This window comes from Spea bombifrons, chromosome 4 (genome assembly GCF_027358695.1).
Source record: "Spea bombifrons isolate aSpeBom1 chromosome 4, aSpeBom1.2.pri, whole genome shotgun sequence".
In the NCBI taxonomy this organism is placed as follows: domain Eukaryota; kingdom Metazoa; phylum Chordata; class Amphibia; order Anura; family Pelobatidae; genus Spea; species Spea bombifrons.
The window spans coordinates 93,066,956-93,092,673 of record NC_071090.1 but is presented as its reverse complement, the minus strand read 5'-3'; the positions used below and the strand labels follow the sequence as shown (position 1 = coordinate 93,092,673).

At 40.4% G+C, this 25,718-nt stretch overlaps 1 protein-coding gene across 1 annotated transcript in view; it reads left to right on the top strand.

Annotated features, from left to right (window-relative positions):
- Positions 1–25,718, top strand: part of ITGA11 (integrin subunit alpha 11) — a 45,385-nt gene that overhangs the window by 13,648 nt on the left and 6,019 nt on the right. The window contains exons 3-23 of the mRNA XM_053464815.1: positions 10,045–10,154; positions 11,340–11,431; positions 11,915–12,029; positions 12,431–12,558; positions 12,652–12,800; positions 12,978–13,122; positions 13,474–13,642; positions 13,798–13,868; positions 14,641–14,785; positions 16,565–16,713; positions 18,047–18,187; positions 18,390–18,593; positions 18,930–19,060; positions 19,852–20,018; positions 20,393–20,538; positions 20,718–20,828; positions 22,455–22,540; positions 23,646–23,853; positions 24,017–24,115; positions 24,549–24,625; positions 25,194–25,283. Of these exons, the coding sequence (XP_053320790.1) occupies positions 10,045–10,154; positions 11,340–11,431; positions 11,915–12,029; positions 12,431–12,558; positions 12,652–12,800; positions 12,978–13,122; positions 13,474–13,642; positions 13,798–13,868; positions 14,641–14,785; positions 16,565–16,713; positions 18,047–18,187; positions 18,390–18,593; positions 18,930–19,060; positions 19,852–20,018; positions 20,393–20,538; positions 20,718–20,828; positions 22,455–22,540; positions 23,646–23,853; positions 24,017–24,115; positions 24,549–24,625; positions 25,194–25,283 (2,733 nt within the window). The remainder of the gene's footprint in view (positions 1–10,044; positions 10,155–11,339; positions 11,432–11,914; positions 12,030–12,430; positions 12,559–12,651; positions 12,801–12,977; positions 13,123–13,473; positions 13,643–13,797; positions 13,869–14,640; positions 14,786–16,564; positions 16,714–18,046; positions 18,188–18,389; positions 18,594–18,929; positions 19,061–19,851; positions 20,019–20,392; positions 20,539–20,717; positions 20,829–22,454; positions 22,541–23,645; positions 23,854–24,016; positions 24,116–24,548; positions 24,626–25,193; positions 25,284–25,718) is intronic.

Genomic DNA, 25,718 nt, shown 5'->3' with positions numbered 1-25,718 from the left:
TTTTTAGCCCGGTGCCAAGTAGCTGCAACAGCAAATCTTATAACATCCAAAAATAGTTACCGGCACTCCAGGGACTTCTTTAAAGAAGTCCCTGGAGTGCCGGTAACTATTTTTGGATGTTATATATATATATATATATATATATATATATACCGTATTTGCTCGATTATAAGACAAGGTTTTTTTCAGAGCAAATGCCCTGAAAAATACCCCTCGTCTTATAATCGGGGTCGTCTTATAATCAGACCTCAAATAGGTCTGACTATGAGACGACTAAGATCCAGATCCCCCGCAGCTGCAGGGGACCTGGATCCTCCTGTCTGTCCCCTGCCCGGCCCACGTACCGGTGCTTCTGAGTCCCCAGTGTGCAGCCGGGGCAGTGTGTAGATGTCTACGCGATTCGCATAGACAACTTACGCTGCAGCCGGAAGGAGGTGTGGCTAGTAGCGGGGGTTGTCTGCGTCCATCGCACAGACCTTCCCCAGCTGTCAGAGATCAGAGTTCTCTCTGACAGCAAAATACGGTATATACTGTACAGTCTATATTCACACATGTACAATGCTAGTATTTAAAAATACTTTAGGAGAATTGGGGGGGAACATCTGAATTGTATGCCACTCAGGCAAAGACCCCCTTTAGAGAATGGAAGGGAGAGATCTATACAAATGTGTCATATATTTCTAATAAAATGATGTCGCTAAAATGTATCTGTATGAAAAACTATTGATCTTAATCACTGTGAGTTTCAGTATACTTATGCTTGCTTGCTATATGCCCTTATAAACAAATATATATATTACACTTTTTATAACAATTTAACAGCTTATATATGTTTTTATTCATGGATTTCAGTTTACCTGGCATGGAACTCACCTTGCTAAGTGTGATACGTGTAATTATTGGGTTGTGACCGGTATTAAAAGAACTGTTCCACCTACCCCACTGAATGTAACACGTGTGTAACCCCCCCAATGGTCAAGGGATGGGGGGATAAGTGAGTTCTATGCTCCCAGAATATATTCTTACCTTCACCCAATAGCACTGGGCAAGAGAACACAAGATGTGGTTAGACACGGAATAGGCTATATTATTATATGATATTTTAATCCACCATCCATCTCATTAACAATGTCTAAGGTGTCCCTTTTCATTTATTTTTTCTGTTTATAATTAACCGTTTGTAAAAAAACAACAAAAACAAACGTGTATTCATGTAAATAAATCACAGTCAAAACATCAAAAACATAGTTCCAGCTCCCAAGCAACACATCGTGTCCTGCCCCTCTCACCCTTACCTGCTCTCCCCAACCTCCCTCCATCACTGCAGGCCTTCTAAAAGCTCCGCGAGTAGGCCGAAGCCGTAGATTCCTGTTTGTCTCTGCTCGCCTTGCTACAGACCCTCTTTTGGATTCTCCGTTATTTGACCTTTGGCTCTCCTATAGGACTACCCCGCTTGCCTGTTGCCTCACCCTAGCTTGGACTGCCATTTTCTCTGATAGCAGCCGGCCCCTGACCTATTGGACTGTTCCTGACATTGTTTTGGACTATCCTCTGCTCTTACGCTCCAAAGCCAATCCTGACACATAGGTGAAATAACCAACAAGATGCTTTCCTTTTTTACTCACATAAACGTAATTCTACTACGGATTTCTGCTCCCGTTATCTATGCAGCATCGCAGGGGTTAATGGAAGCGGAAATACGTAGGTTCACCATCAGGAGTTAAATGTCCATAAGAGCGACGCTATTGGTTGATGCCAGAGGAGGCCCCTGCAGGTGACCAATATAGTCGCTCTAATGGCCCCTTAACTCCTGGTGGCGAACCTATGGATTGTCGCTCCCGTTAACCCCTGCGATGCTGCGTAGATAAGGTAGGCTAGATGGGGAAGGGACCAGGGATATTAGTAAACAAAGATGAAGATGAACACGAAGATTCTTCGTGTTGTGTGTCTTTGTATATGTTTTGCAGCCACCATGTTTGTTTCTTCGATATTCGGGCCGAACAACGAAAACGCACCCTTCGTGTTACTTTTCATGTTCGCCCGAATACGAATGCACAAGTCTAGTATTTACTAAATGGATGTTATTATACGTGGAAGTGCAAATTTAGCCAGTTTGCACATTTTCTATCAGCTAACTGATGATGATCAATTATTTGAGGGAGCAGGCTTTAAAAAGAAATTGATGACTCTTTTTTTTTTTTGCCATAAATCCCAGACTTCCAAGAGAAATAGATGCCTCTTCGAGTCTCCTACAACGAGAGCTTTCTCATTTTGATAACAAACATAAAGCAGTTGTGTGGTTAAACGTATGTGGATAGCACAATGAACTAATCCTCCATATGTTTGCATATTTGTGGTGTGTTTCTATCTCATTTGGGATATTTAGGAATCCTCTGTGCTGGCTTGGCTTTTTCTGCAGAAATCATAAAAAGGAAGGGACTAGATCAGCATTTGGCATTCTCCTCATTTGTTGTTGAAAACAACCCCCATCACTCAGGGTCTGAAAATAGGTGATGGAGAACCATTGTCACCAAGCTAGAGAGCATAGAATTACAAAAATTGCCCTTTGGTTCAAGACTATATGTACTAGACTTGGGCGCCGGCCAACTCTTCGTGGGGGGAAAAAATCTCCGTATTCCACGAATATTCGTCCTTTCCTGTCTTCTGTTTGGGCGAATATTCGTGTGGGTTCTTCGTGTTCGTTTTTTCTTCTTTTTTCCGGTTTTTATGGGGTTAATACAGGGTTAACACGGTACGTATGGACTACGCAGCAGCTTTGGCGCCAGGAGTAACTCTATTGGTTGCCTGCAGGGGCTTCCTCTGCCATCAACCAATGAAGTACACCTGTACTTCATTGGTTGATGGCAGACGAGCCCCCTGCTGGCGACCAATAGAGTGGCTCGTACAGACTTTAAAAATCCTGGCCCAGCAACTTGGCCAGCAGAGACTCCTGGTCTCCCTGCTACAACAGTTAAAAGTCCGTATGAATGACCACTAAAGTCGCTTGTACAGAACTGTTATAGCAGGGAGACCAGTGGTCTCTCCTGGCCAAGTTAACCCCTGACGGTGAACCTACTGATTTCCGCTCCCTTTACCTCTGCAGCATCGCAGGGGTTAACAAGAGCAGAAATCCGTAGGTTCGCTGTCAGGAGTTAAAAAGGCTGTGCGAGCGAGCCTATTAGTCGCCTGCAACGTCCTCCCCTGGCATCAACCAATTGGGCACGGCCTTTAACCCCTGAAGGCGAACCTACGGATTTCCGCTTCCGTCAACCCCTGCGATGCTGCGGAGATAAGGTAGGCTAGATGGGGAAGGGACCAGGGAGATTAGTAGACAAAGACGAAGATTCTTCATGTTGTGTGTCTTCGTCTTCGTGTACGTTTTACCGCCACTATATTCGCAAAACGCACACAAAAGTGTGTACACCCCTCACATTTTTGTAAATATTTTATTATATCTTTTCATGTGACAACACTGAAGAAATGACACTCTGCTACAATGTAAAGTAGTGAGTGTACAGCCTGTATAACAGTGTAAATTTGCTGTCCCTTCAAACTCAACACACAGCCATTAATGTCTAAACCTTGGCAACAAAAGTGAGTATACATTGGAATTACACATAGAAAACATATCTTCAGTAAACAAGGTAAGTCATTTTCACTGGAAGGTAGACTAACCACAATCCTCCAAGGGGATCTTGCAAGGGATTTCAACTTTTTTACATTATTGTAATTAACCTCAAAACCCACAGATCTCGTGATGGATTTTATCTTTTACAGCAATGTGCTGTTGCATGACACAAAACTATGGACATGAATGGACAGCATTTCCATCTCAGGACACATGTTTGGCAAATTATTATTTCAGGATTTTGTAGGCTTTTAATCAGGGGCGTAACTAGAAGCCTCAGGGCCCCGGTGCGAGAATCTGTTAAGGCCCCCCCCAACCCAATCTATTCCCCTCTCACACCATCTACCCCCTCTACCCCCCTTCTCACTATCTACATGTTTGGTTTTTGTTTTTATTTCCTTTTATTTGCCAACCTGCCCCCCCCCCAGTTATGCACATCTGCCCCAGGCTTGCAACTCTGCCCCCGAAATGCATTTTAACCCCCTATATGTCCTTCTGCCTCCAGAAATGCCTTATACCCCTATACGCCACTATGCCATATAGGGGGTTAAAAGGCATATCATGGGACAGAGTGGCGTATAGGGGGTATAAGGCATTTCTGCAGGCAGGGTGGCATATAGGGGGTTAAAAGGCATTTATAGTGACAGAGTGGTATATAGGGGGTTAAAAGGCATTTATCAAGACAGAGTGGCATATAGGGGGTTAAAGGGCATTTCTGGAGACAGAGTGGCATAAAGGGGGTTAAAAGGCATATCATGGGGCACTCTGCCTCCTGAGTTGGGAACAGAGGTGACACTGGGGAGCTGAATGGGGACAGGGGCTGATTGGGGACAGAGATTACATGGGGGGCTGAATTGGGACAGCAATGACATGGGGGGGGCTGAAAGGGGACAGAGGTGGCACTGGGGAGCTGAACTTGTGAACACATACAGACACAGAGATTTCTGCATTATGTTGTTTGTCCCCCACGGACACACTTACATACACACACATACCGATTGTTTTTGTTTTTAAAAAATACAAAAAAATATTATACAGTTTGTGCAAAAAAATAAATTGGTTTACTGACCTTCTACTTCTTCCACTTTGGGGCTTTTTCATCCTGACCTCCGTCCTCTGGTAGCTGCAGACTGCCGTTCTCTATGCTGACAGGATGTCACTGACACGACATCCGGTGCTCCAGCAGTCTGAGTGCGAGGGGGCGGAGCTTTCACCCCTCACCCTGCTCTCAGTATAATCATCACTAGGCAGCCATCAGATTGCTGGAAATGTAAATCTAAATGGCCGCTGGGTGCTGATGCCGCCGGCCAGAGCTACTTTAATCCTTTTTTTATTTATTTAATATCCCGGATCGGCTTGCCATATTAAAAATAAATAAATAAAGTATTAAAAGTAGCGCTGGCCAGCAGCATCAGCACGAAGCGGCCGTTTAGATTCCATTTCCAACAATCTGATGGCCGCATAGTGATGGGAGCAGCGTGAGGGGTGAAAGGTCCGTGCGAGGGGGCGGAGCTTTCACCCCTCACGCTGCGCCCATCACTAGACGGCCATCGCACACGGCCGTTGGGTGCTGATGTGGCCGGCCTGCGCTACTTTAATACTTTCTGTTTTTACATTTAATATGGCTTGCCATATTAATTTTTTTTTTTAAAAATTAAAGTAGTGCTTGCCGGCCGCATCAGCCTTGTTGCTCTATAACCCATTGCAAATCATATTCCTGGTTTCAAATTGTGGAAGCAAGATACTACTTACTAGTTAAATATGTCTGCAAATAGTAAATACTTGTCACCCTTTGTCTATTACAAGAGAACTAAATCATTCACTCAGACCCTATCGACTTCATTATCGTAATACATTGAGAACCTTGCCGGTGAGCTTGCCATCTAGCCTTATGGTACTTTTACACAAAGTTCCTGGCAAGAGTGGTGGGCTTATGAGGGCCCCGCTCGCGAGCTCTTTATATACTGTTGTTTTTGTTTGAATTATTTGAGTACATGTATTATAAGTGTGTTTTAGCCATGAAAAACTAAATTCAAATGTCATTTACAAAGTATTTATTCCTGATATTGTAAGGCATAATTGTCAGATAGTATGTGTAGCTTATACAGTTTTTCTGTTGATAGGAAAAGATTTTGCAAGTTTGGCACATCCTGCTTCCATGAAGGTTCCATAAGCCAAAATATTTTTTATTATAATTCAATATAAAATATTGAGTGAAGGAAAGCATGTATACTTTACATACCTCTGTTTATTTTAATGAAAGAAAAATGTTAGAACATAGTTAAACCTGGAGGGTCCTGGGCATAGATGTAATATAAGGAAGTTTTACTCTATTGAGATAGTAGTAGAACAGCCTCCCAGCAGAAGTGTTAGAGGGTAATACAGTGAAGGAATTGAAACACGCATGGGGCAGGCATATGCCTACCCTGAATCTAAGACAAGACCTAGAACGGATTAAGAATCATGATCTTTGTACATATTAAAAAAAAGATCAAGGGTTTTAGAAATGATGTAAGGAAAAAGGAGTGTCTAAATTGAGGATACTAGAGAATTGTCATATCTGGAAAAGTTCCTTATGATGATAGATTAGTCATGTCCCCTAGGCCAGTGTGGTCAGATGAATAGTTTGAGTCACTGCTAAGGGACCCTGTAAAGTAAAAATGCAGTCTCGCATCTGTCACGCCTTTCCGGTATCTTAATGTTGACCTAAGGGACACTTCTCATACCAGAAAATGAATCAGCAATGAGTTCATCTTATGCAATCTTCTTGAAGCACCAAGTGTCATGACTATAAGAAGTGCCAATTCCATGCAGCCTTCAGGAAACAAAAGTGATGTAAGGAATCGTACTTTGTAAACAAATATCTTGGCCAAAGTAAGTGACTATGCAGCAAAGGAGAAGAGATAATGGTTCACACGATAATACCAATTCATGTGCCTATGTGATTTCCTTCAGTCAGAGACGATATGATTATCTGTGTCTATGTGAAAAAGAGAAATGATGGTCTTCACCCACATTCTTCACCCACAATACTATCTAGCAGCCCACACATATAAAAAAACCCCTCCTCAGGTCGCACAATACTGTATCCAGGGCCAGACTGCCAATGACAAACCGGACCTGGCACTTTAAGGTATGCTTCTGGATTGACAGATTGAGTAAGCAGGGAACACCAATGGCCAGCAGCTCACCGGGCCTGACTGTATGGCAGCCCCTTCCACTCCTGCACACACCATCTGGTAGCCCTACCTTCTTCTACTCACATTGCCATCAGACATCCACTCTTATCCTTGCACATAATTTGATCCAGTAGATCCTCTCCTATAGATTCAATTCTGTCCAGAAATATTTTATTCAAAACTTTTCCCCATTCGCAAGGAGGTGGTCTGGTAAGAACCCTAGGTTTGGGTAGATCTCTGTAATGTACTACTTTCAATCTGGGGTGCAACCTGACACAGAACAACGGCATCTAACATCCTGGTGCTCCTTAAAATTAGGCATGAAGTATATGCAGATATTTTGGGAGCTAAAACAGCACATTTTAGTGTTTGTTATTGTATTTTATTGTAGTGTATTGTATTGGTATTTTACATGGTTTTGCTGGGTTACACTTGTAGAATTAGTTACTTTTTGTTAATTGAAAATACAAATATTCAGTGAATGTGATATATCACTGTGATGTTGCCTAAGGTTGTCATAAGTTCAATGTGTCACCATGTGCCTTGATCACTCATCAGTCATCAGCTTTATTGAGCTCATTCTTACTTGGTGAAGGCACAAAGGAATGGAAAGTGAACAGCCCTCTAATGATAGTTTCCTAAGTCTGTCTCGGTTCTTGGTAATACTTCTGCTTATTTTTTCCTGGCTCGTAGCCCTTTACCCAGATGTTAGAAGGTTTCTCCTTCTGTCTGTCGCTCTGGAATGTCCCCATCACCATTGAGGCCACATGTGCACAGCATGAAGCGCTGAGTCTTTCAGGACCAGGAATAGGATTCACGTAGGGTGTTATGTATTTTGTTTGGGTACCTAATTTGCCAGTTTGTGAGCTGTGACTATTCTGTTCTGTATTGTGTGTTTTTCACATTAAAGGTAGGTGCTCCACACCCATGCACATATGGGTAGGCTTCTCACATTTATAGCATATGGTTTTGCTGAATACATTTTGGCTTCTGCCTACAATTCTCTCAGACTTATGGACGGAATCCCAGTCCTTCTGTGTCTACTCTGATGTGAGCGGAATTATATAACATCCCTCTTAGCCAGTCTTTAACTTCTAAATTACTGGACAGGGACAGACAAAAGATATGGAAGCTGGAAATTATAGAGAATATAATGTTGCCATTCTTCAACTTGCTCAATGTTCTCCATGAACGGCGTAACAAAGAAGATGAAAAGGCACAGCGTTGTTGTCAATTAATATTTCTGTATGCTATGACAAATGTAACCACTGCACAGGGTCATGCATTAGTAGTGTAAAAAAAGTATTAATTTATTGAGAGGACGAGGGATTAGTGGCGCAAAGTTATCCTGAGTATAACAACTTTAGGTTTATGGAATTTATTATATCTTAATAATGAAGGTAATACGCGTTCTCACATATTAGTTTTTAAAAAACAATAGAAACGTAGACTTTAATGGCAAATGAGAACTATTCAGCTCATTACTGTAATAATATAGGTGCAGTGGAATGATGATTCTGAAGACTGTATGCCTAGTGAGATGAAAGCCATCGTGTGACCGGCTTCTTCATTGTTCTGAATCCTGTTTAATTTCCTTTCCAGACAGAGCTGCATGTGAACCAATATGTCTGTGAGTGAACGTCTATGCTATGGCGTGTAGAATGTAGTTATTACAGAGATGTATTTGCAGGTTTCTTTCTCATTACTTCTTATGGCACATGCAGGTGCCTATGCCTATTGCAAATCTTTCCATAGATGTCAGCCAGTTTCTATTGGCTGGCTTTTTTATAGCCAGTGACATATGGTCTTTCAAATATAGTTTTCATCGCTATGCTCCTAAAGAGTCCTATATAAGTCTTTAACCCTTTAATAAGCAGAATAGTGTGCACATCCTAAAGTCCATGATTGTATGAGATTTGAAGGAGGACTATGTCTACCATCATCAGTGTGATGGCTTATTCTGGCCTAGAGTGACTGTGGGGCCACTTCACTAAGTACCATTCACCCCATCAGCCCAGTTGTACAATTTGAGGTCTGCATAAGTGTCCCTGGTATGGTTTCTGTATGACGTGCTAAGGAGCATAATAATTTGAGCAGCAGAGAAGAAAGTCTTCTTCAGGTTGGTAGGTCTGGGGGAGGCAGTGGTTGAGGTCCCTGTCCTGGGTCAGACATGTGCCAGCAATCCTCCTGTATAAGTGATGAGGGGGGCACCAGGGGGGTAATGACGAGGGGGGCGCTACTGGGGTGATAATGTGGGGTGCCACAGGGTGATCTAAGGTTACCATAGCAGCCACTGAAAAGTGATCCTGTGACAAATGTTTATGTGACAATTTGCTTCTCACAGAAACACTCCAAAATGTTGTGGAAAGCCTTCCCAGAAGAGTGGAAGCTCTTATAGTTGCAAAGGGGGGACCTACATATTAATGTCTATGTATTTAGAATGCAAAGTCATAAAAGTCCCTGTTGGTGTCATGGCAAGGCGTCCCAATACTTTTGTCCATATAGTGTATATTTAATCCATGGATTAATTTACCCTGTGGCTCCTACTTTAATACAAGCACTATGATGTTGTAGGTACCTATACTTTAACAGCTGGGAGTAGAATCCTAATGTCAAATGTGATGGTTGACAGCACCCAGGTCTACAAATAAAGTAAGTTTAAAATAACATTTAAAAAATAAGAAATAATTTTCCTCAAAACTATTCTTATGTCTGTTTAATGCTTAAGGTTTTTTTTATGAGACCTGCCTTTTATCTATAGCTTTGTTCAGTGGGCAAGAAAATAGCACAAGACCATCTCTTACAAAGACCATATTTATCACTGAATGTAGGTATTAAACATAATTTAAGTAGGAGAATCCTTGCTCATAAATTTCTTAGAACCCTGAAGACACTACAAATTATTTAGAGATACATAGCACATTTAGGGTATTGTTATGCATATACCTGCTTTTTTCCATGTGAAATTCTTTTGGGACTTACAGTACTTGGCAACATACCAGCTTTATCTCTCTCCTTTTCCCAATTTACTTGACACTTAGACTCCCGCAGAAGAGGCAGCAGAGCCCTCTCGGGTGTTGAGCCCTATGTAGTTGCACAGGTCGCACACCCCAAAGGCTGGCCCTGCCTTAGATGTCCAACAACCAACCATTATAACATGTCTTATTGAGTTGAGATAAACAGTTAACAGATAAACAGTTTTGGGTGGATATCCATGTGTTATGTTCTGCTTAACAGGTTGGTGGTGGGAGCGCCCTTTGAAATGAATGGAGCGCAGAGGACAGGAGACATATACAAATGCTCCGTCACCAATGACACAACCAGTGACTGCACCAAACTTGGAATTGGTAAGCGACAAATCCCTGTCTTGGGTCCCTGAAAAATCTAGGCTGTGTTGTTGTGACCTAAAAAACAAATATTACAGTACGTGCCAACAGTTATTATCATTATTATTATTATTTATTGTTTTATATAGCGCCATCAAATTCCGTAGCACTGTACAGTGGGTAGACAGGACATAACAAGTAGTATGTAACAGAACAAATTGACTAACAGAGACAACAGGTGAGGATTATCATCAAAAAGAACAGTACAGGCAACATTGAAACTTGAGCAAAAATCTGGTAACCCTTTGAAAAATTGTCAAAAGTAGATATGGCAGTGCAAAGACAGACCAGGGCCTAGTCCTGGAGTGCCCATCAAAAAAGTGCCCATCAGAAAAATGGCTGATGGTCAAAAAACAATCAATGTAATTAACTTGGAACACACTTAGATAAATACTTCTACAATTCCGTCTTTAAAATGTTTTGCAAGCAAGACCTTACCTTATACATACAGTACATTTATGGACAATAGTTCATAGAATAAAACAGGCACATACCTTTACTCCAGAAATGATCCACCTACCATACATCAACATAATACAGGTCAATGCAAATTATTTTATGGCAGCCTTTATAAAACAAAATGTACAATGTATATCATTTTCTTAAAATGCTGAAAGAAAATATAACATTGGCTTCTTTCGGGGAATCTAAAAATGTTTTGGTTTTTTTTCAAAAAAGTTTACTGGCTGCTAAAGATGGAGAATTTGCTGTTTAATGATGAAGTACATCAATAACAGTTTTCAGCTGTATATAGGGGGACTGTAAAATGATGTAGCATGTTACATAAAAAAGAATCTGATGGACTTTAGAATGAAGAACACACTTGTTTTTAGCTTTTGTTTGCCATATTCTGGACCATCAAGTATTTATGATGTGCTTAATGGTAAAGCATAGTTAGTCCATAAAGTCCACATGAAAAAGACGGCTCGTGCATCAGCTGTTTGTATTCACCCTCCCTTTGTCTGGTTCTGTTTTATAATAAAGTCCTCCTCAGTTGAAGTTTCCATGTCCTTAGGCAGCTACCTTAATTGGCATTTGCATTTTCCGTTTTGGTGGTAAGTCCTATGATTGTTCCATTGGGACTCTGTTGTGACTTAAAGATCCATCCCAAAATGCCTTTCCATGTGGTAACTTGCGGTTTCTCAGGCAGGGTGACGCTGTCCAATGTATCAGAAAGGAAGGATAACATGCGCTTGGGAATGAGTTTAATCACAAACCCTAAGGACAATAGCTTTGTGGTAAGGTCACATCTGATAAATAGAGTGCTTATCATGTTTTTGCCAGAATGTTTTTTCTTTTACTATTCACTCTGTACGGCACCTGTATCATTTTCTCTTTCTACTTCTTTGTCGGTATAATTTTTGTAAAGACAGAATACCATATGATCCCTGTAACATGTATACCCTATCTTCCCAGTGTAGCATCATATCTTCCCTTTCTTCAACTCAATCTATCTGCTGCATGCAAGACACCCGTTATCTCCATGTTTTAGATTTTGTTAACTCCTTATGTTATACGTTGTTCTCTTCATGCATGAGATGCCCTATCCGTATGGGTCCATAATCAGAATACAGCATGTCCTGGTCTCTCTTTACAGAGCAGTATCTATTTTCCTTTTTGAATAACCCATTCTCTATAAACCATCTTTACTCAAACTATGCTCTCCTCTTTCAGTCATCCCTCGTATATTCATTTCAGTATGTTCAACTATCCTTCCCTAGGCTTGCAGCCCTCTCTGGTCCCATGAATGTGGAAGCTCTTATTACACCACAGGAATGTGCTCCAGAGTCAACTCCAACTTCCGCTTCTCTAGAATAGTGGCCCCGGCTCTGCAGAGTGAGTAAGATCTATGTAATGTTTAAAAATACAAGTGAGCTCAGGGGCTGTTTTTCGCATAGCTCGACAACAAAGCTTTAACTGCTCGTGTCTGGATTTGAATTACGTTGTTTCATTGTTAAGAAAAGTCAAATAACGCTTTATTTTATGGAAAAACAGATGCTGATCCATTCATGGTAGATATTTAATCTTACTGGTTTTCAGGGATGAAGACCATGATACAAATGGCTGTGTTTTGTCAGTGTTTGAGGATAATGATAAGATACTCATGTTGTTTTATTGAATCTTAATTTAAAGCTGATGACATAGGCTAAACATAGGATGTTTTACATATTTTTTGAGTTTCTGTCCTTTGACGTACTAGACATTTCCTAATACGTATTTTAAACTTCCCATTCCAGGATGCCCAACTTTTATGGATATTGTCATTGTGCTGGATGGGTCCAACAGTATCTACCCTTGGGTGGAGGTTCAGAGTTTCCTCATCAGCATCTTACAGAAATTCTATGTCGGCCCCGGGCAGATACAGGTAGCATTTATGTAGCATATCCTACTGTTGAGGTTTTCACCTCAGAAGGCTTTTATCCCAAGTCAACCTCAAGGTGGTTGCTTCTCCTGACAGGTTGGAGTGCTGCAGTATGGAGAGGATGTGGTACATGAGTTCCATCTCAACGACTTTCGCTCAGTGAATGAAGTGGTAGAGGCAGCAAAACGCATTGAGCAAAGAGGGGGTACTGAAACACGTACCGCTCTGGGAATCGAGAAAGCACGGTGAGGACGGGGAGCGCATGCACAGACAGAGGTTAACGTGGCCATTTGTATATGTACGCTGCTTAAGGGTAAAACAGAGTTTTATAATAACTTATAATTATCAGAATTATATGGTCTCTATGGATTTCGTGCATCCTCTTAGGTGTCTCCAGGTAACATGTGAGTGTGTTTTTGCAGCTCAGAGGCTTTCCAGCATGGTGGAAGAAAAGGAGCCAAGAAAGTGATGATTGTTATTACAGATGGAGAGTCACACGACAGCCCAGACTTGGACAGAGTGATAGAGAGCAGTGAAAGGGACAACATCACACGCTATGCAGTGGCGGTGAGTTCTTCACAGCAAGGCCCTTCGGTAGGGAACGGTGTAACCTCTGATATCATAAGGAACAGGTAAAGGTCCATCTTTTACTGCCTTCAGTACAATGATGTTTGGCATACGTGCCATGGATGCCTCCAACTGTTGCTGGATCGATCCCAACACACAAGAAAACTTCATCACAACAGCCACCATTTTCCTTCAATTGATCTATGTAGAGTATTTTGTGCTACAAAGCCCCCAATAAGTTATTCATAAGAGTTAGCCCCACCAGAGCAAATAAAAGCTCCATGTCAAGGGTCAGGCTAAGTTTAATGTGTTCTGCAGTGTATGTCACTCTGTTATCTACTGTTTCCTCAGGTTCTGGGTTATTACAACAGACGAGGGATTAATCCTGAAGCTTTCTTGAATGAAATAAAGTTCATTGCCAGTGACCCTGATGACAAGCATTTTTTTAATGTAACAGATGAGGCTGCGCTGAAAGACATTGTGGATGCACTTGGGGAAAGGATATTTAGCCTTGAAGGAGGTATGTTCTCCAGTACAATGCTCTAGCTGTTTTTACAAAGATACCAGACTCTCCTTGATTAGCAATTTCAGTCCCCAATTGGTACGAAATTGGCCAGTGACTTCATTAATGCTTGTACTTTTGTAATTTAGATTGTTTTCTAATAATAATTGCAGGAACAAGTAAGAATGAGACATCCTTTGGATTGGAGATGTCACAGGCTGGTTTCTCACTGCATGCGGTGGAGGTAAGAGACACAACCAAGTAATTAATTGTAAATACCGAGTAGCCAGAAACAGGTACTAACAATTTGTTAATTAATAGTCTTATTAATTAAAAGTCATACAAAAATGTGTCTAGTGCGTGCCAGCATAATGAATGATAATTAATTACGAACAATATAAAGAACTGCATATAATTTGTTGTCATATTAAATTTGTTTGGTCCATTTTTGTTTTTACCTTAAACCATTATTATTGCCATATTTGAATGTGGTTGTGTAAAAGAAGGTGTCAAAACTGTCAGCATCCATCTCTGATTTTTGGCATGGCGTTTTTAAGAAAGTTTGGAAAAGTTAGTTGGGACATTTAAAATTACTGAGACAAGAAACACCAAATGAATGGTAGACCCACTAGTGATTATGGTGGCATAAAAGGGATGTATTGTTGATTACACCATTAAGTTCACAGAACCTGTTCCAACCACGTTGAATAACATACCTCTTAACCAAAACCTTTGCCACTAATAATAAAAATATATATTTACCTTATACAACTATCTATATATGCGTTTCACTGCAAACTACCACATATCACGTCTACCTTCGTGTGACGCTCATCACTCTTGGTTTTCTACTAGATTTCCTTTATGTTTAAGTACTTATTTGACTGAGCAAAACAATTTGCATGTAAAAGCTTAAAAAATACCTTGCACAGAACAATCTGCTCAATTATCTTGCACCACGTGTACAAAAACTACCACTAAAACAATTGTATTAACCAAAACAATGTCATTTGAAGGATGGGATAATAGTAGGTGCCGTAGGAGCATATGACTGGAATGGAGCTGTTCTTAAGGAGACCAGCGGTGGAAAAGTAATACCACGGAGGGAGTCTTACCTGAAAGAGTTCCCTGATGAGCTGAAGAACCACGCAGCTTACCTTGGTAATGAAAGGATGTTTAAATGGGTAACAATGGGAAAGGCAAAGTGATGGTGATTGTAGTGGCATAGAAACTACCGACCACTAGTGTTCTATAACATGGTTGTTTAAGAAGAAGGAAAGAACACTAATTGTTATAGCATTTATAATATATTTAAAATGTTTGGATACCTTAAGGTAACATATACAATTACGAGTAGTTATGTATGTATTAAATGGGAAAGGCTAGTGGCGCAATACATTATGATGTAACTTATAGATGGTTAAAGCCTACAAGCATGCACAAAAAATTAAGTATTTACTCTGTATAACATTAATAATACTACATAATTAAGGAACACATCATTATTACTGGGAATTCAAAGAAATATAAATGCATCGATGTATCATTCTATTTAAAGCTATTTGTTTTTTCATGAATTATTCATATAAAGCATCCCACAGAGATATAGCTATGGATTAATAATATCCAGTAATAGGAGGTTTTGTCCGGGAAAACATTTTGAGCGCCCAGGTATATGCATAAATTGCGCTGCCAGACTGTTTCTTGTCTAGTATTTTTGTATACTCCATCTGGCAACCCTATGAACAACATTCATCATGAGTAAGACAGACATTAATAGACAAATGAGTAATGTATTGTGGTTCTGCTTTGAATACATTATTCTTTCAGCAGACAAGAAGTATTTTGGAGTTACTATTTTTAACACTTTGCCTAAGTAAGAGACCAGATTTTCTTTCGCACTGCCAATGCATATATTTCTATTATGGGTTATAGTTGATGTGCTTATTCCGTGTGTTGTTATATAATACATGTGACAATAAGTTATTAGTACCAAGTTCGCAGTGTACTGGTCCTCGGGCAAGTTGTGGGTTAATGCCCAGTTCTAAATACCGATCTATGTCTTGGAAACTTACTTGGAAAATTGTGGGGGGGAAAAATAAGTGTTTTATATCCACAAGATTCAGGATGGATCTAATTTCTTTGGGTCCAGTGGAAATGTAGCCTGGCCCTCTGCCTGAGGCTGCTTACCCCACCACAGACCTAATACTGGCTGCTGCGGGAAGTGTGAGGCCTACTCCTGGATTTAGGATTGTCTTACTCCCATACTTCCAGCTTGTACAATATTGTTTTGGAAGGCGTACAGCCAGCATCCACGAGCCAAGATATGCATTCAGATTCTCAGCTGACTTCTACATATAATCTCTAGTATTTCTCACCTATGTGTAACCCTTTATCTGTTGAATTCTAGCAAGATCAAATGTAATACACGTACGTGTAAGTAACAAACAGTTAATAACGGGAAGGAATAGGGGGTATATATTAAGTCAACAGAATGAACGTTGGATATTTACTGTTTAAATAATTGACTTTTTTTGTGTATAATTATGTAAAACCACCTAAACAACAAGTATTCGGCTCACACTGTGAGGATAAGAAAGATTCTTAGAACAGTGTTCTTATGAGCAATTCTAAAAGAGTGGCGTTGTTAATGTATTTCATTGAAATGAAGGGTTAGGGATAGAACATTAAGTTCCTATTATGCTGTGGTTCAGAACATTTAATATGGTTCATAAATCAAGACTAACATGAGCAGAACTTTATTCCAAAGTAATTTGCCTTTTAAAAATATATACAAGGAGGTTAAAGAAAATCTAGATTCTGTAAAGCTCTTCTTGTGCTGTGTTGCTTTATTTGTTCATTGCTCTGTTCTATAGGGGTTGTGTGGGAAATGTTTGATAAGTAATGTATGTTGTTCCATAACCTACTTCTGCTTTGCAGGTTACACGGTCACCTCCGTGATGACATCCCAGCATGGCAGGCTCTATGTCGCTGGGGCTCCACGGTTCAACCATACAGGGAAAGTGATTCTCTTCAGCATGCACGGCATGGACAACCTGATTATCCACCAAGCATTACGGGGAGAGCAGGTACCTGGAGGCGAGCTGAGGTTGATCATGGGCTGAGGGGCATGTGAATTTCTAAATTGTGCTTGCAAATAATGCAAAACAAAACCAAGACTAGTTTGAGTTTAAATATGTTTACATTTGTTTTCTTTTATTATGACAAAACAAGGTCATTATGATATGCCTAGTGCCTTTGGCCGACATAAATAAGCAATATAGAGTTCACCCCAATATAGAGCTCACCCCATATTGGTTATTTATTTGTTGTCAACAAGGAAAATTGGTCATCTATGTTTTAGGGTTATTAAGAGCACGTCTGTCGTACAATGCTTTTCTTCTTTCTCTTTGGTTTATCATTTGGCCAACATGGATTCTTCTGTTTTGACCATTTTACTCTTTGGTGTCTCTCCTATGTAATTTCTCCAAGACCCGTGGAATACATACTTATTTGTCTTAGATTGTGATTTTTCATGCAAAAAACACTTGAAGTCCATGGCTCATCAAAAAATACAGTGTGGCAACATTTAGGGGTGTCTATTCACTAAACAATCAGAAAGTACATCAAGGTGCAATGTAACATTTGAACTCACTGACTATCATACGTCACTATGAAGGACCTGCCCTTGGCGCTGTGTAAACACATAGTTATATCTGTGAGGTTTCTCCAATGTTGTTTCACCAGATTTATGTATAATCAACTTCTTTTCTTCAGCCAACAGTGAAGTTGGTAGGTTGAACTATTTCAGTTCACAGCAACGCTCTTAAAAGTAACGGTTTAGTGAATAAATCTTATTTTGTATGTGCAATCCTACTGCTGTCAGTATGTCTTGTTTTTATCTTGATGTCTTTCTATAGCTTCTCATTGCTCTCCTTTTACCGGTTCTTGATCATATGTAGTTGTTACTTATTCTTCTGCTCAGATTTCTCTTTCTGTGCCACTCTCTCTATTTCTCCTTCAGATGTCCTTTTGTCTTTCCCTACTACTGTCTTTCCTATGAGGTGAGCTTCACATACAGGACAGGTTGAGCTGGAGTTAGTCACACAGCCTGCGGTGTTCTTACCAGTGGAAATATGGCTGGCATTTACATAACAATGTAAGCACATTGTTCCAAATGACCGCAGTTTACTTGTTACATCAACAGCAAATCCAAGGAGGGTTTAAACTATTTTGCAACATTTCACAATAAAAAAATAAACTAGATCCAGTGTATTCAAAATTAAATCATTGGTTATTATTCCAAGTTGAAGCCTGAATTTCATGTATCCCTAGTAGCTCTTAATGAGGATGACATGCTAAACAACGCAGTCTGGGCAGAATGAGAATAAAGTTATGTGTGGCTCATGTCCTCCCTTCTAGATTGGATCATATTTTGGTGGTGTAGTGGACTCGGTGGATGTAGATGGTGATGGAATAACAGATGTATTGTTGGTTGGCGCGCCAATGTTCTTCAGTGATGGACGAGAGAGGGGCCGGGTATATATGTATGGTCTGAAAGAGGTGAGTATTTGCTCATATAGTCCGAGGTTTGACTACAATGTAATGAAAATAAATTTTACTTTACTGAGAGGGTGGTAGATAAATATTAGATTCTGGAGATTAGCCTACGTTATAAGTAGCATAATGAATCCCTACTGTTTTTTGGAAAGTGTGTAAGTCGGTATTTGAGGCCTGGATGTTTATAGTACTACATTTATTCTAGAAACGGCTTACCCCAGATGGAGTCTTGCGAGACTGGGATAGCTCCCAGAACTCACGTTTTGGATCATCCATTGCTGCTGTGCCCGATCTCAACCAAGACTCATACAATGATGTCGTGATTGGGGCGCCTTTAGAAGATGACAACAAGGGAGCGATATATATTTTCCATGGTATGAAAAAGAGCATTCTGAAGAGACATAAACAGGTAATTCATGTTTTGGAAGGGCTCTTTATAAGGTTTGTGAAAAACTTTGCATTGTGAAAATCAGACCCACTCTTTATAATGTTACAGAACCAATTCTTTAAAAAGCAATCTCCAAATGTTTCTTTACTCAAATGTATATACTCTTTCCACTGTGCCCTATTGTTGTCCTGTTTGTTCCTTCTTCATGATTTTTGTTAAATGAAGTATCACATCAAGGTAATCCACTTACTTTCTTCAATAGGTTAATACTTCCTATAATAATTTAAAAAAATTGACATGTGTTATAATAGTAAACCTGTTAATCTTTACGTTTTTCTTTCCTATCTCTCCTTGCAGCGCATCGCTGCCGCAGAGCTGGCCCCTGGACTGGCCTACTTTGGCAGCAGCATCCATGGAGAGATGGATATGAATGATGATGGACTGGTGGACCTAGCAGTGGGATCCATGGGGAATGCTGTGTTGTTGTGGTGTGTTGGACTGGTCCTACAGAATCTTTACAACCATATATTTTAGGCCAATGTCTTGACATTGCAGAACCTCAGACAGTGGTGATCCTAGACAAAATTACACCCCAGGCAAGAATACTCCACACCGAAAGCTGTGTTAAAATAGTGCTGTGACAGCTCTGTTGACACCCCTCAAGTGATAATGCTGCCTCAGCACTCTACCTATGATAATAGGAATGGGCTGCTGAATTGTCCAAATGCCTTGGTATACCCTCTTCAGCACACCAAGACATTTTGGACAATGCTATGCTTCCAACTTTGTGGGAACAATTTAGGGAAGGCCCTTCCCTATTACAGTATGCCCCAGTGCACAAAGCTAGGCCCATAAAGTCATGGTTGGATGAGTTTGGTTTGGGAGAACTTGACCGGCCACACAGAGTCCTGACCTCAACCTCATTGAACACCTTTGGGATGAACTGGAACAGAGATTGCGAGTCAGGCCTTCATCATTAGTGCCTGACCTCATAAATACTCTATTGGATAAACGGGCACAAATTCCCACAGAAATGCTCCAAAATCTTGTGGAAAGTCTTCCCAGAAGTTGTTATAACTGTCTGTGTAATTATCTGGTGTGCCAATACTTTTGTCCATATAGTGTATCTAACTCCCATTTATTAATCTAACAGATTCCATCTTAAACTGCTTCATGACTTACAGACATAGTTAATAATCATATAATGTAGTAGCTCTTCTATACTATCCTGCTGCTATTGTATATCGGACAGCTGTCTAGCATTTGTGTTTCTTTTTAGGGCACGCAGCGTGGTACAGATAAATGCCACTATCTATTTTGAGCCACCAAAGATAAACATCTTCAACAAGGAGTGCCACCGGAATGGGAGAGAAGCTACGTGTATGGCAGCCTTTGTCTGCTTTGCCCCTTTTTTTAAAGCAGCCCAGTTCCAGGGTCAGGCTGTAGGTAAGTGCAAATAAATCTCTGATCCCCTCTAGTAGTTATACACGTGCAACACTGTGTGTCACATCAAAGAGCAAACTGAATATGTTTAATATCAGATGTGTCTATTTCAATCACCTATGTCGGGCCACAAAGCTCTATAACTACTTCACAGGTGCAGATGGATGGCACTTCATTCCTGGCTATTGTGGAACTGCCCTGCAGTTTGTTTCTATTTGTTATATTTGGTCCTCTGCTTCACAGTTTGTACCTTTATTTTGTTTCTTGGTGTGCACTATATGTCACATGACGACTCAGACCATGAACTTATACTTCTTAAAATAGAGGTGTATGTAGGACCCGCCATGATCTTACTATCGATAATGTTGTCTTTTCAGCCATTAAGTACAACGTGACCATAGATGAAAGAAGGTACACACCACGGGCTGTGATTGATGACATTGGAGGAGATAAACACTTTGTGAAAACCATCAGAGCCACCAGTGGGCATAGTCAGTGCCAACAGCTGAACTTCCATGTTCTGGTGGGTCAGAAAGTGGTTGCATGGTAGAATCACAGCATGAAATGATTTGTAGTGATTCCGCTGTAGGACATATATTTAGAGTGATTTATACATTAAGTGAAATATGCCAAGAAGAGTGCAGACGAACATTCACCGTATTATGTTCACGTCTTCAAACCTAACTTCTTATTCTTCTGTAGGACACAGCGGACTATGTGAAACCTATCACTTTTTCACTGGAATATGAACTGGCATTTTCAGACTCAGGTCCGGTGCTACAAGAAGATTGGCCAACATCCCTGAAAGCCTCTGTAAGTAATGTGTGAACCAAAGGATTTGTGTTTGTCGTTGGCAGCACTCTCAGATGCTTCTACCGTAAAATGCAAAATATTAAAAATGTATTCTTTTATATTGTTACCATCAAATCTAAAGTGGGCTACCTATTTGTGACTAGTGTTTGTGTGTATTGCTCTACATTGGACTAGATATCCCCTTCTCCCCATATGGAAATCTGTTTTCCAGAATAAGACTTTTATTCACAAAACAATTGTCACAAAACCAGGCTCCTGCAGCCATGGGTGTCCAGAAGGGCCCCCAGAATTTCAAAGAGGCCAATTGGAACAATAGGCTAACAAATATATAGAGAGAAAATACTTTTATTTAATTCTGTACACCCCCTGCTGTCACAGTGGTTTGGTCTGCTCTATTCCTCTCCCTCTAGCAGGTTTTCTCACTTTCACTCTGGCAGCTGCTCCTTCACAGGCACATAGTCCCTGTCTGGGCAGACACAGTTTGCATGCTGCAGATACAAAGTAGTTAATTTCAAACTTGTATTGCAGCTTGGGTTAGTTAATATTTCAGCTGTTGAGACTACATTTCCCATGACTCTTAGCCAATCTAATATCTTAAGCATTATGGGAAAGTGAGTACTCAACAACTCGAGTGCTGAAGGTTAGTCTTTAGTACAAACACTAACTTTTGTTGTACTGCATTTACAATAATATTCAGCAAGCTATATTGCTAGCTGAACATCATGAGAAATGTAGTTATAGACGGGGGCTGTGGTGACCTACACTACACACTATTTTTTATTTAATTAATAGGTAACTAACATATTCATTCGACCAGGAAACCTCTCTACTGAGGATGGGGATCCTCTACTGGGGAGGATGTAAGGAGGTATAGGGGTGGAAGAGCGGAAAAGTGGGGAGGATATTTTGTCCCCCATGGAAAAAATCCATGCCCATGCCGGCAGCCTATTTTATTTCCAAATTACATTTTCTACCATTTATTAAAATGTAACCAAACTCTGGTACATACAAATAGAATTACTCAATGCCGCAATATATATAAACATAGATTTTATTCAATAAATATATTGTAAATAAGTCAATCATTGAATATAATGGAAGCAAATATAAGGAATTAATACAATATATAATGCTAGTGAAATGTTCTCAGTGCAGAAGCAGCAGCACTTAGCTAATAAAGCGTTATATATGATAGGAATGTAATATTTATATAAAAGAAATTACAAAAGTATTTTCTTAAAAATCACCATAGTATTTAAAAAGAAAATACAGTAAATATGACTATATAAAAAGGAAAAAAATATATATCAATGAAAAATTTAATTAATTAAAAAATTAATGAATAAAAAATGTCCACCTGGCTGGGATACATGGACACAATAAAGAAGCCACACAGGACGCGCTTCGTTAAATTCATCAGCCATGGCAGCATTTTCTGGCAAATTTCTACACATTGAGATGCAATAGTAAATTACATTTTTCGCTTTGTTTTGTATTCAACATTCATATGTTAAACGTAATAGATTCCCTACAATGTCAAACTACATGAGGTAAATTGGAAAGCATATTATTTACGCTGTCCATTTCGATTGACAGTATACAGTGGCTATTCTTCTCTTAAACCAGGTCGCATTCTGGAATGGTTGTAACCAAGATGAACACTGTGTATCTGATCTTGTACTGGATGTGAAGCATGATATCCCCACTGCATTGTGAGTATACTCATGAAACCTGTTGTGAACATCAGGGCCGGCCTTAGGGGTGTGCGACCTGTGCGGCCACACAGGGCGCCGTGGCAACAGGGGCGCCTGCCCGGGACTTAAATTAAAACATTGTTTTGTTTTTTTCTTTACTTTTTTTAACATCCTCCATGTTAAATAAAGTTTTTTTTAACTTTTTTTTAATATGGAGGATGTTAAATAAAGTTAAAACAAAAAAAACAATGTTTTAATTTAAGTCCCGGGCAGGGGTGCAGAGCGGGCACTCGTGAAGTTTTCAGCAACCGCTCAGCGCCCCTCACTCTCCGTGACTCTGTCGTGGTGCCGGCGTTTCATGCTGAGTACCGAAATATGCTGTGAAGCGTGCACCGTGGCAGAGCGGGAAGACGGACGCCTCCCGCTCCCTCCGCAGGACTCTACAAGGTAAGTAAGGATAATGAGAAGTAGGGAGAGGGGGGAGGGGAAGGCAGTGAGAAGGGGCAGAGGGGGAAAGGCAGTGAGAAGGGGCAGAGGTGGTAGATAGTGAGAAGGGGAAGAGGTGGGAAAGGCAGTGAGAAGGGGCAGAGTTGGTAGATAGTGAGAAGGGGCAGAGGGGGGAAGGCAGTGAGAAGGGGCAGAGGTGGTAGATAGTGATAAAGGGGGAGAGGGGATAGATAGTGAGAAAGGGGTGTTTTGTGACAAGATTTTTTTCCTTTCTTTTTTTGGGATGGGGGGGCGGCAGAGGAGTAGTCCGCACAGGGCGCCAGAACACCTAAGGCCGGCTCTGGTGAACATTAATCATGGCCGGAGTTCCCAGTGTGAACAGGGATCCAGAGTTAAAACCAAATGGTTCTCGCTTGCCGCGATGTAGCGTTAAGTGGCATCTGACTCCCAGTCAAAGCATTTGGTTAAAATTCCAACATTTCATTTAATGTTGGAGATTTAAAAAGGAAAACGAAAAACTTAATTAAACAGAGGAGATGCAACTGTACACAAAAAACTGATTGGTGTAAAACTGATTGTGTGTAAAATCTATAACGGTAGTGGTCTTTTGTTTAGTATTTGTGCCAGTACTTTGGCCATGGATGAATGTTTGGCATTGACAGACCCTCTTTCACAGGGAGTTCTGTCAGCGCTCTCTCAGGAAACCCCCACCGGATTGCACGGCGTTCATCCACTCTTTCGACAACTCTGTCTTTATTATTCAGAGGAGCAAGCGGCGGATAGCATTGGAGGTGCTGTTAGAAAATAGAGGGGAGAATGCATACAGCACCGTGCTCAACATTTCCTGCTCACAGAATCTGCAGTTTGCCAGCTTGGTCCCCAAGGTACAGTTCCAAGTTCCAGAATGGTTATCCAGTAACAGATGCTAGGTTCGGGAGTAATGGAGTATTCTGAAAGAGCAGACTCTCTTAGTATTATTTATCTTGTGGAAATCCGATCATACTGTCAGAGATACGCGATGTATTGAACGCAGTGTAATTCTTACAGGAGGAATCAGACGTGAAAATCGAATGTAAGACAGATGAGCAGATTCCGCACACCAAGCTCTGTAATGTGAGCTATCCCTTCTTTAGAGCCAAAGCCAAGGTAAGTGGTGATAGCCAGGCAGCTGGCAAACCCATGGCAGGATAATGGCTGGAATATGTTGTAACTAAGTCAAGCCATACTCAAGACATGCTTTATAAGGACAGTATAACAGGGTGGTTAATATTACTGAAGCAGCATTATTGAATAGGCACTAATTTTAATTATACTTGTACTCCATGAGGTCCTTTGTTTCAAGACCTGTTTAGTTTCATAAGCTGTTGATTGGCAACAATTATAATAAGAATAATTAACAAGGAATTGTCATATCGGGGAGTGCATGGCTACTAGTGGCTGACATAGGCTATATGGAGCAGGACTGAGAGCTTGGGATGTGTAGTATGGAGAAAATGTTGTGAATAAAATTCTTTAAACCATTCATCCCACAATTCATAGATTTGTGTTGAATTTTTTGTATGTCCATCTTTTGTGACAGGTGATGTTCCGGCTGGACTTTGAATTTAGCAAATCCCTCTTCCTCCCATCCCTGCAAATCTACCTCTCGGCAAACAGGTGGGCTTTGTCTCTCTCCAATTCTCACCAAGGTTCCCATGGTTCTGCTCTGCAGCTTCTCCTTTTCTAAATACATTAAAACCATGTAAATATTAAGTAAATCCATATTTATTCATGTAATTCATGTGTTTCATATGACAATAACTGAGTAAGCATCTTATTTATTTCACTACTATATTTCCATGTTGCGGAGCTTCTGAATTCAAGACTTTTACTGAGGAATGCCAGACTTGGTTGGTTATATAGGCCTTTAGTCTGTTAGTACTTTGTGGAAAATTACATATATTCACAAATAGGTCAATCAATTACAGGGAAAACCAATAAGAGTTCCTGTTGGTATGCTGAACTCCTCACTTTACAATTTTTTTTATGACTTTGATATCCTCAACGTGGACTCAATTCTTACTTTAGAACTTAGTACTTGGGACTTACTGTGTTGGAGGTCAGTTTTTCCACATTATAGACTGTTCATGCCTGTTATATTGATCTCGGCAATTGTGTTGGTGCCAAGCGCCCACAGATTCAGTTGATGCATCACATCCAGAAATAGTTATATTGTCTTTGACAGTGACAGTGAAGAGCTAGAAGACACACGGTCTGACAATGAAGTTCTCCTGGATTTCAACCTGAAGTACGAATCGGATCTTATGTTCACCAGGTACGCTTTCATCCCATGGCATCTCTTATGAGCAGGGTGTCATCTCCTTCATGGCCTATTAATGCGGATTATGTGTGTTCATAAATATTTTGCTGCAACGCACTGCATTTTAGACAAATTAAATTTGTGCGAAGCAGTTAATGCACATTTTTAGGAGCTCGTTTGGAGGACCCATTTCTTTCTATTTGTGTCCACATTATATTGTGGAAATAAATGATGGAATATTTCAAGCATCATTCTTTTTCCCCGACATGTTTTTATCATCTATTGCAATGTTTTGGTGCCAAGCATTAGCGAGAGATAGAACAATTCAGGATCCTTTGGGTGACCCCAAGACTGAGAGTTCTGAGTGAGGGTGGTTGAATGCAGTAGAGACATATTGTGCTTTTATATAGAGCCAGCAGAAGAAACAGATCTGGTGTGACAGGAAATACT